A 10,854-nucleotide genomic window follows, 5' to 3' on the forward strand; every position below is an offset into this window, starting at 1 on the left:
TTTTAGAATTAGTCTGGTTCAAAGGAGAATCAGATGGCTGAATCCTGACTGACAGAGGAGGAGTTGGGGATGGAGGAGGGTAATTAGCTATTGAGCAATGCGAAAACTGCTGATAATACTGAGGGACCTTATATATGAATGCTTAGATAGGTGTCATATTTCCATAGGTAGATGGGGATCAGCTGAGAGTCAGCTGATGCGAGCTTGACTAACGTGACCTGCCAGAACTAACGCTACGCTAGATTTTTTACACTGTACACAACTTTAAAACCTCCTTTTCCTCCATGCACAAGCTCACATAGATGCTAAAGAAAGAATACAGTACTAAACGTAAATGCATTGTTTTAAATCATATAAATTTAAATGGCAAATTGTAATTGTGAAATGGTAATTACGTATAAGGCTATTAAAAAATTGATTAAATGTATTTATTGCTGTTTGGAATCTGCCCACTTTAAAATTTTAATTTTTATAAGCAGTAAAAGCATTATATTTCAATTTGAATACATGTCAAATTTAGGTAAAAATTCAATTTAATTTACTTTAATTTACTTATTTATTTTATGTGTTATTTTGGTATTCCTATGAAAAATACATTACATTACAATACATTTATACATATATATATATATATATATATATATATATATGTGTGTGTGTGTGTAATTTTATGTATATAATTTTATGTTTCTAGAGAAGTGACCTTGAATAGCTGGAGAGACAGATATGAAAAAATATGAGACTGCAGCTGAATGTCTGAGTCATGTCTGTCTCTCTCTCTGTTTCAGTCTCTATAAATCATAATTTCTGTTCTCCAGTTTTGTTTCCTGTATTCGTTATAGAGGAGGTCAGTATTGTCCTCTGTAATAACATTGACAAACATTGTGTGTGTGTGTGTGTGTGTGTGTGTGTGTGTGTGTGTGGAAACTGCATTGCATCCAGAGATCCATACTGCGGCTGGACCAGAGGAAGTACCTGCTCACTCCTGAGGCCCGGCACCAGGTTAGATAGAAAACCAGAAACATACTTTACACAAATATAAATGCTTGCCGTTGCATGCATGCTGCCCTGTTGTATTTGACATGCCTCTAATCCTCAACTCAGGATTAGAGGCAATAGAGTTACCCTCAAATTATTACGCCATTAAAGGTGTGCAATTTCTGCGCCACTACTGTCACCAGATGTAAATGTTTTTACACAGGTTTCCAAACACTCTGCACATCTGTTATTGGCCAGTCAAACATATAGTCCCGCCCTCACACTCATGCCATTGCTTGAGCCAATGCTGATGTGTTAACCCAAATAACTGTAATTTGGCTACAGGTTCTAATAACGTTTTGAACAAATGTTCTTCCAATAACATTCATTCAAAGTTATGTGATCTTTAATAATAATGGTCTCAAAATGTTACCACAAAAACTTTACTTATATATCATACATACAGTACTTATACATTTTTTTCTGAAATGTTTTAGTTCATCTACGTTTTTAAATGTTACTACTTTGAAATTAACATACCCATAATGTTTGTAAACTGATCAAATGGAATGTTCCCTTAGCCAAGAAAAACATTTAAAATATATTTTTGAAACATTTTAAAAACTGGACTTTTGAATGTTCAGATAACATTCAGAAATAACATTCAGAGGACATTCAAACAATGTTTTCATGACTTAATTGGAAAACAAATGTTCCAATTAGAACATGTTGGATGGGAATGTTTTGGTAGTTCTACAGTGTTTGCATATTTCCATATTCCTAAAAACGTACTTTAATATAAAAAATATATACTGTTCACCTTTAAACCAGATGTATTATTATTCACGTATCTTGGTAAACATGACAGTTTAACTAACTTGCTCAGTAAAATTTCTCTCTGTCATATCAGCTATTGACCTGAAAACAAAAACAGCAGTCGAATGTGTTTTGAATTGTGTTCGGACACATTTCTAAATGCAATGACGCATGAAATTGATTTTGCATAACTAGAAGTGCATGCATTCACGTACTTGCATAGAATGTGTGTCGTGTATCTAATCGGTGAATTTGCGGTTAATGTTCAAATCCGTTTTTCTCCTGGTTTGCAGATTACCTTTCGTGCAGGACGTTGAATATGGAAATACCTCACATCTCGGAGACTGCGACGGTGAGTTTGTGAACCTGTTTGGGATGTGACCTTTAGCTTCCCACTCTACCTTCAGCGCGTCTCTCCTTCCTCGAGAGAATCCTCTAGCAACTCTTCAACAATACAGAAAAGATCCAGTCTGGTCTGGTTCCAAAGTTTTGCTCAAGCAGACAAAGTCACGAGAAAGTCACAGGTTGCATCGGAAGAGATGGAGAAAGATAATGAGAGAGAAACAGAGCCTTGAGTCTTTTCTTTTTAGAAATTAATTGATTTCTTTAAAGTGCGAGGTGTCTGGGTGCGAGTTAGCGACAGTGTTTACATTGTTAAAAAGACAAAAGATGGTTTATATTGTCAAACAATGAGAAGCTTAGATTCGCTTTCCGCTCTTAATGGCATTTTGCAAATCTGGCAGCATATAAAACACTCTCTGTCGATCTCTCCATGGCTCAAAACGCTTAAATTTGTTCCAAAGTTCAGATTTAGCAGAATGTGGAACAGCAGTGAGGTTCTCAAGTCTCTTCTTGAGGAGTTCTTGACATAACAGACTGCCACAGATACTAGCTATATATCACTGCAGCCATATAGATTCAGCTGAGTCACACAGAAGAGAGAGCGAGAAAGCGCACAGAATGAAATAGATTAAAGTTCAATGGCTTAGTAAGCGTGTACTTTCAAGGAATCTGTTTCTGTGTGATAGTTTCAGGATAAAAATGGAGAACTGCAGCAGAATTCGGGTGTCTTGTTTGGATTGCTAATCTTGATTCAGGAAAAGAATGATGGTCGCATTGTAGGTGACTTCCTGAAGTTTTTAGGAGACACAACTGAATTTTTTGAGCTCATTCAGGTTGATATGTGCTGTATGAATAGAACTGTAGAGCTTAACCCTCTATGGGATATCGTCATTTATAAATGACGCTAAGAAAATTGCATTTAAAATACAATATTAATGTTCAACCAACAAAAATGTATTTTAGTTATGTCAAATGACATCCCCTTCAACCAGTCAAATTAAAATTTATTAGCCATCTGCTTCACATTTTTGGTAACTAAGTAGTAAATGAGACATTAGCACATGTTAGATCACATGCTCTCAAGGCTCCATAGTGAGATCCTTTTAGACTAGAAAATACATATAAATTCAAGTTATAAAAAATATAATTGTACATCCAAATGTGTTTTCTAAAGTTTTTTGTCATTGTTAATGCACTTTTATAAAAACAACAACTCAGAGACCAACAAATCTGAGCGTCATGCATAACTGACAAAGTCCTATTATGGGATGCATATTTTGTGTAGCTGGCACTATTGACCAGCATTGACGGCAGTGTAATAGCCTTTATGCATGTGTTTTAGATTCATTTTTGGAAGATTTTTGGAAGATGGAGAGACAAATCTGTACTTATTTCAGAAATTGCATCCGAATTTGTGTCACGTTTTAGACATTTTCACGCGCGAGTTCCAAATCAAATATAGCAGCACAAGAAAAAAATTGAATGTTCATAAAGGATTTTTAATGTTTTTTTTTTGAAACAGTAAGATATTTTCGCTTCTTTTCAGATAGTGAAAAAGCATTTGATTGTGTGTGACGTTTCAGACAATTTGAAAAAAATTATTTACCCTAATGGGACAAAGTCAGTTATAAATGACGGATCCCTAAAAAAAAGGTCAAGAAATTCTTGAATTTTCCCCCCTTATGAGCAACATATTTTTGTACACGATAAACGCTCCTTGTGGTTTCTCGGTTTGTCCGATTTGAGCATCCATAAACAACGCAAAACACAGGCATTTGGAGTTTCTGCTAGTGATTCCTATGGAGAGAAAAATCACTTCCTGCCCTCCAGCTGCATTTCGCGCGTCATCAGAATCACGTGATTGCAAACAACCTATTATCAAAGAGAATTGACTGTGGTCATACACAGTACTCAACCCTCTCATGTTTGCTGTTATATGTGCAATACACTTGTCACAATGTTATGTTAAATATGGTTGTATGAATGTAGCCAGAGAGATTTCTAAACCTCAGAAAAACCTTGTATACTGTACAGTGAGAGTGTGTTTACTCACTTTAACATTCAACATAAAGCTGGAGGCTGAAGGATGTATTTACAGACAGAGGAAAGGGAGGGACGGAATTAACATGGAGAACAAAATGAACCCTAACGTCAAGAGGCAAATGGGAACTAATTAAAAGGATCCTGGAAAAGAAATTTAGGCACATTCATAATATAATGAGCCCATAGAAATGCGTCTGTAAAATGGCCACCGTCTGGCCAGTCTAATATGATTTGGTTTTGGGATATATGAAGCAGAGTCACAGGCTCATTAAACTCAGCCGTCCTCTCATCTACATCAAACGCTTGTCTTCTTCTGTCCTCGCTCACTCCATCCATCACACAGAAGTTCAGTCATATTTTAAAGAGCCTGAGACGAGTGAAACACTGAATGCCAAAAAAAGATCAGAACAGAGAGAGAGAGAAAAAAACGAGTTTGTTCAGAGCTGGTTTGAAATCACTCTGTTTGATGCTGCTTTAGTTTGACAGGAGCAGGCAAGTACATTAAAATTAGCCATGTAGTCATGTTAATGTTCATTGTAGATGACGTTTTAAAGCTATTAAAGTTATCCAGCCAAGCCAAGTTGTTTTCTCTTTGTCTTGTCAGTATTGCATAAATACGTATACTAATTTGCTTTAACATTTAACATTTTGCTTTAACAATTTACAGTACAGTTGAATGAGGTCTCTTATGCTCACCAAGGCTGTATTTATTTGATCAAAAATACAATTATGAAATATTATTGTAGTTTTTATTTTATTTTTGTTCACTTATTATTAAAATTATTGTTTTCTATTTTAATGTATTTTAAAATATAATTTATTCCTGTTATGGCAAAGCTTAATTTTCAGCTGAAAATATGCTACAAATACCAATAATACAAAGATATATGAGAAATCTATCAATGGTCACACACACACACACACATTACAAGCAATCTTGTAGCAGTATTTTAGTCTTTAGGAATGTTCAAAGGAAACAAAATATTAAGAAAAGGGTTCAATTGTTGAGTGTGTTGTGTGCAGCAGACTCCTGCTGTTACAATGAACAAATGCAATGAGAGCTGCGATTCCCAGCTGAGACTAGAACAGTTTTAATGGCAGAAAACAGAAAGGGAATGAGAGAGAGAGAATACAAGAAGAGATCTGAAAATTGGGGTTTGTGTATAAATGTGTGTATGCCTATGTGTCAATGTCATTGTTGGGGAATAGAAATGTGCTTTGTGTGTGTAGTGTATATGGTTGTTTTTGGTAATGCCATATTCTGGACACTACCACAATGGCAGCACCATAGTATTCTTTGAAGGGCTGCACAAAATATTCATTTATAAACTGAAAGAGTGAGTGACCAAATAATGAACAGTTCACCCAAAAATGATCATTTACTCCCTTTCGTGTCATTCCAAACCAGTTTGTCTCCTTTTGTGGCCTACAGTAGAAGGAAAATCTTTCGGACTGACGTGTGGGTGAGTAAATTATGACAGAATTTTCCTATTTTGGTGAACTATTCTTTTAAAAGTCCTCTTACTGTCAAGACATTTACTAGTTTGGATACCGAAGTAGACGCAGAGTCTGACAGCTTCTCATTTCTGAGACGGCTAACAGCCCACACATAAACGGAACCGCTAGAGGAGAGATAGTCAGTGAGAAGAAAGCCAAGAGAGGAGATAATAGAGGAAAAGAAGTAGGTTCAAACCAAGGACATCTCACAGGGAACAGCAGAAGAAAGAGTACAAGAAATGCTGTTAAAAGAAAGAAAGAGAAAGGCCAGGATTACACAAACGCCAATTCCAGGAGAAACGATTAGAAAGCAGAGTATGAAAAGCATGAGTCATCAACTCCAAAAACTGCTGCGGTCTTTGAATTTATCGAATGATCTCTTTAGACCCATTTAGTTCTTACATCTACTCACATTTCCAGTATGAATCTCAATTGCACAGGTTGCCCATGGTCAGTGATTGACAGTGGCGTTTGCATGTTCATGGTTCTTGAGGCAGGACTTTTAAGTGCAAGGTTTCTAAGGTCATATTCCATCTCTGGAAGGTCACAGCCTTAGCCTACTGAAACACACGCTGTATCAAGTTCACTAAATTAGGAGCGACTGTAGTCAACAGTCTCTTGTTTTCTGATCGATTGCTGGGGCTGTAATGTACAGAAACTCAATAGATCAATTGCACACCCCTTCATAAGCCATGAGGAGCTTATTTGATGCTTTTGTAAGCCATTCAAGTGTCAGTTTTTAAATGATTAGTCCTCCTGAGCTTAATCATGTCAATAGTTGTAGATGTTACAGTGGTTTTTAGTAGTCCCAAAACTGCATTTTGGCCTTCAAGGGCCAGTTTTACTGAACAGGGCAAATTAGCGCAAAGGGACAATTCTGAAACAGCACCTATGGGCGTGGAAATTTCTGCGGGTGGTTTACTAACAACATGCAAATTAAAGAACACAGACGCAACATCTCATTTACGTATCGACCAACGCAATATACCAAGCGCAGCGCAAATTAGCGTAGTCGCAAATAAAGAATAAAGAAATAAGCCACAGTACGTTGAAAAGAACCGGAGGCCAAAAAAATGAAGGGTTGCAACAATTTTTGATAGACCTGATATTGCGTGACTCCTAGTTGAGGGTTCCAAGTCGTCTTTTATTTCCTGAAGCAAATTAAAAATAGCATGGCTTGGCAAATGATAAGTTCGGATAATGTGTTCTTCTTGCATTCCAAATAAATTAATACGTGTGAAAAAAATCCTCTCCCTTCTACCACGAGCTCTCTGTTCTCTGTGGTGCCTCCCCCTAGCAACAACTATTACAGCCATTTCAAGCGCAATATAGTTTAAGACGTGCTTTTTGTGGCGTTAAATAATGGCGCAAATACCAGTAATTTGACGAGCACAAATGTTAGTAAGTCACGTTGCGTGAGTCATTTGAATACTCTATTCCTAAATAAATTTTGCATCTGAACGGGAAACTCCATGCATACTAAATATGGTCATGCGCAAAAATAACTGTCCAAGCCTTTTCAGCTCTAATTCTTCACTGCGCGTCTTTAGTAAATCCTGACAGTAATATTTTAACGCCAAAAGAAGGTTTGCGCTGGCACAAGCTGTTAGTAAAACTGGCCCCAAGTTCGTTGTTGTTTTTGGATTGTAACATATTTTGCTCTCTTTTTGCAGGTCTGTTACGTGAGAGTTTTATGGACGAGCCCGAAAGTCTTGTTACTTTGAACCTACTGGTTGTCGCTGCAGTTTCCGCTTTCTCCACCGGGGCAGCGCTATCAGGCCTGGCAGTGTGCTGGATCATGGGTCAAAAACACCGCCACCGTGCGCACAGCAACACTCCTTCGTCCAGTAGTCAGCGGAAGAACGAGAAGGAACGGTGCATGATGGGACAAAGCAGGAGCGGCTCTGTGATGAGTGTATCCCGGCACAGCGGCACGGACCGGCCACGTTCACAAGGAGAGACGCTCTTCGTAATGCCGAATGGTTGGGTCAAAGCGGGCGACTTGGATCCAGGTCTGGTTCCCACACCCGAGCAAACTCTGGTGCCTCCCCCTAGCAACAACTATTACAGCCATTTCAAGCGCAATATAGTTTAAGACGTGCTTTTTGTGGCGTTAAATAATGGCGCAAATACCAGTAATTTGACGAGCACAAATGTTAGTAAGTCACGTTGCGTGAGTCATTTGAATACTCTATTCCTAAATAAATTTTGCATCTGAACGGGAAACTCCATGCATACTAAATATGGTCATGCGCAAAAATAACTGTCCAAGCCTTTTCAGCTCTAATTCTTCACTGCGCGTCTTTAGTAAATCCTGACAGTAATATTTTAACGCCAAAAGAAGGTTTGCGCTGGCACAAGCTGTTAGTAAAACTGGCCCCAAGTTCGTTGTTGTTTTTGGATTGTAACATATTTTGCTCTCTTTTTGCAGGTCTGTTACGTGAGAGTTTTATGGACGAGCCCGAAAGTCTTGTTACTTTGAACCTACTGGTTGTCGCTGCAGTTTCCGCTTTCTCCACCGGGGCAGCGCTATCAGGCCTGGCAGTGTGCTGGATCATGGGTCAAAAACACCGCCACCGTGCGCACAGCAACACTCCTTCGTCCAGTAGTCAGCGGAAGAGCGAGAAGGAGCGTTGCATGATGGGACAAAGCAGGAGTGGCTCCGTGATGAGCGTATCCCGGCACAGCGGCACGGACCGGCCACGTTCACAAGGAGAGACGCTCTTCGTAATGCCGAATGGTTGGGTCAAAGCGGGCGACTTGGATCCAGGTCTGCTTCCCACACCCGAGCAAACTCCCCTGCAGCAGAAACGTGGGCTACGCCTGTCCGATTCCGGATCCAGTTGGGACCAAAGCCAGACCTTCTTGAGCTCGGTGGGAACCCAGTGTCCACCTCCACCATCCACCTTGTTTCTCAGCTCTAAACTCCTGCAAGGATCTGGTCGACGCCATGAGGAAGCCATTGAAACCGGTATCGACCGCCAACGCTACGTCTCTCTCTCCAAGTACCGGGATCAGGGAATACGCCCAGGCACTCTTCTTCGCAAGTCGGCAGGTGAATACAACTACCCCATGACTCCCCAAGACTCCCCTGACCGGCGGAGAGTGGTGTCAGCGCCCAGCACCCAGATAGAGTACAGCGGAGAGCCTCTTCGTTGGACCCACGAAGGCTACATCTTCAGCAGTCATGGCATACCTCCAACGGGCCACCACTACACCCCGGCCTCGCAGCATCCTGCAGGACTGACGCGCTCCATGCTCCACGGGTCCCGGGGGCTCATCGACCTGGCGGACTTCAGCCACCTGCTCGGGAAGGGAGGGAGCGATCGGACACCGACAGGCCAGTGAACAGAGAGGAACCAAGATGCGAGGAGTGGGAAATTGTAGAAACGTGAGCGGCTGAAACCTCATGTGGACTGCGGAGCGCAACCTGGCCAATTACAGCAGCTCTCTGCGTCTCTCTCTCTGTTTCTTTCCTCACCTGCTTGTCATCCTTTTCCTCAATTGTCTGGAACTGCTTGCATGAGGAAAAGCCAAAACTGGACCTCACTGCCTACGAGAAGAGCAGCCATTCCTACTGGAAACACCTCTTTCTTCTCTCTAATTATCACTCACAATCACACAAATATGTAGACAGAGATGTGCTTTTCCCTGTAGCTCTCATTCTTGCTGACTGACTATGAGTGCGGCTTACCAAACTTTATTGCGCCTTTATCAGTTGGAGGAAAGAAGGGTAGACATCTTGAAGACTATCTATCCCTGAATCTGTTCAGACCTTGACTCTCTTTAGCAGGTTACCCTTTCAGCAGATTTGTAAGTTTGATATAACGACAGCATTTCATTGGGACAATTGTTAACTCCAAATAAGAGGAAGAACCCAACAGTTTCTTGGAGTAATGACTCAGTGGTCAACGGTGGTTGTTGTTTCTGGTCGATACCAAACTCTAAACAAAGTGCTGTGATTACCGGCGTACAGGACACCCCATTTACATCAGTGTAAATGCTGTAGGAGCATATTTGGACAGGTTAACTGGTCGAAAGGAAAGATTTGGAATGAACTTGTACTACGGAATTGCTTCCTCTCCCTTTCACATCACAGTGATTATTGATTGGTTCTAACTTCTTGTAGCTCATTAAAATTTAAATTTTCTCCATAACATACGTAGCAGTGTTGTAGTACTTGAGTCCTACAATACTGGACTCTAAAGTTCATGTCCATGAGCATATTTTCTATGACTGATCGAGACCAGCTCATTCAAGCCCGAGTACAAATGCTCCTGAATATATGGTCTTGGCTTAAGACGGACTTGAGTAGTACACCCCTGATTCATAGAAAGATGAACTGAATCTATTTCAGCATATTAAACGGGAGAATAAACCGAAGCAAATTGCAGAAAGGGCCACAGCCAAAATAACAACACTTTCTGTCTCCATCAGCAGCACTTTTTCCATTATAAACGCTTGTGTGTGTGACATCACTACATGTGGGCGGGGCCCCGTCTCATGGTTCGCTTTGCAGGATTCACAGTACGCCAGTTGTATTGATGCATTATTTTGACCAAAATGTATGAAGAGAAAACACGAGATTTTTCTGTTGTATGCTTGGAAATCATTTGTGTTTTATGACTTTGTTCTCTGTCGAGTGATCTGAGGCCTTTACCTCAGTATTACCTCAGCCTTGAATTCAGACTTCACAAGAGAGAGAGACAGAGAGAGAAAACCTTGGTTGGATGAGTTTCATGGCCTCAACCACGTGAATTTCTGTGTTCTGTGTAGCTCTGTGAGTTTTATCAGAGAAACGAAGCTCTCTGAGAACTTCTGAACACACTGAATTCCAAGTCTTTTTTGTCTTTTTCTTTTGTTTCTTCCTTTTTTGTACAGTGAATTTTTTTACACAATATGTAAAATGTAACATGGAACAGAGAACTGAGGTAAAAACACCCGCTGTTTTCTAAAAAGACACAATTAGAGACCGGGAAAGACAGACTCTGTCTTGAGGACCTTTGGACTCTTCTTCCTAAAGATGCCGTTTGACCTTTTGTTTTTCCTGGACTCTGAAGGAGAGCAAACGAGAATGGAAACCCAGAGAAAAGGAATCACAATGCGAGAACTGAAAGGACTGCAAAGTCAAGAGATGTCATGTGACTTGAAGCCAGTTACGTTATTGGGTGTGTGCTT

The 10,854-nt window shown here is 40.1% G+C and overlaps 1 protein-coding gene across 1 annotated transcript in view; it reads left to right on the forward strand.

Moving 5' to 3' along the window:
- The window catches only part of LOC107713651 (semaphorin-6B-like), a 149,959-nt gene extending 139,470 nt beyond the window's left edge, over positions 1-10,489 (forward strand). The window contains exons 15-18 of the mRNA XM_016519227.1: positions 925-1,002; positions 2,088-2,146; positions 7,350-7,688; positions 8,447-10,489. Coding sequence (XP_016374713.1) covers positions 925-1,002; positions 2,088-2,146; positions 7,350-7,688; positions 8,447-9,024 — 1,054 coding nt within the window. The 3' untranslated portion in view covers positions 9,025-10,489. The remainder of the gene's footprint in view (positions 1-924; positions 1,003-2,087; positions 2,147-7,349; positions 7,689-8,446) is intronic.
- Positions 10,490-10,854: the final 365 nt, after the last annotated feature.

Source organism: Sinocyclocheilus rhinocerous, unplaced genomic scaffold, assembly GCF_001515625.1.
Source record: "Sinocyclocheilus rhinocerous isolate Xijiao unplaced genomic scaffold, SAMN03320098_v1.1 scaffold898, whole genome shotgun sequence".
NCBI lineage: Eukaryota > Metazoa > Chordata > Actinopteri > Cypriniformes > Cyprinidae > Sinocyclocheilus > Sinocyclocheilus rhinocerous.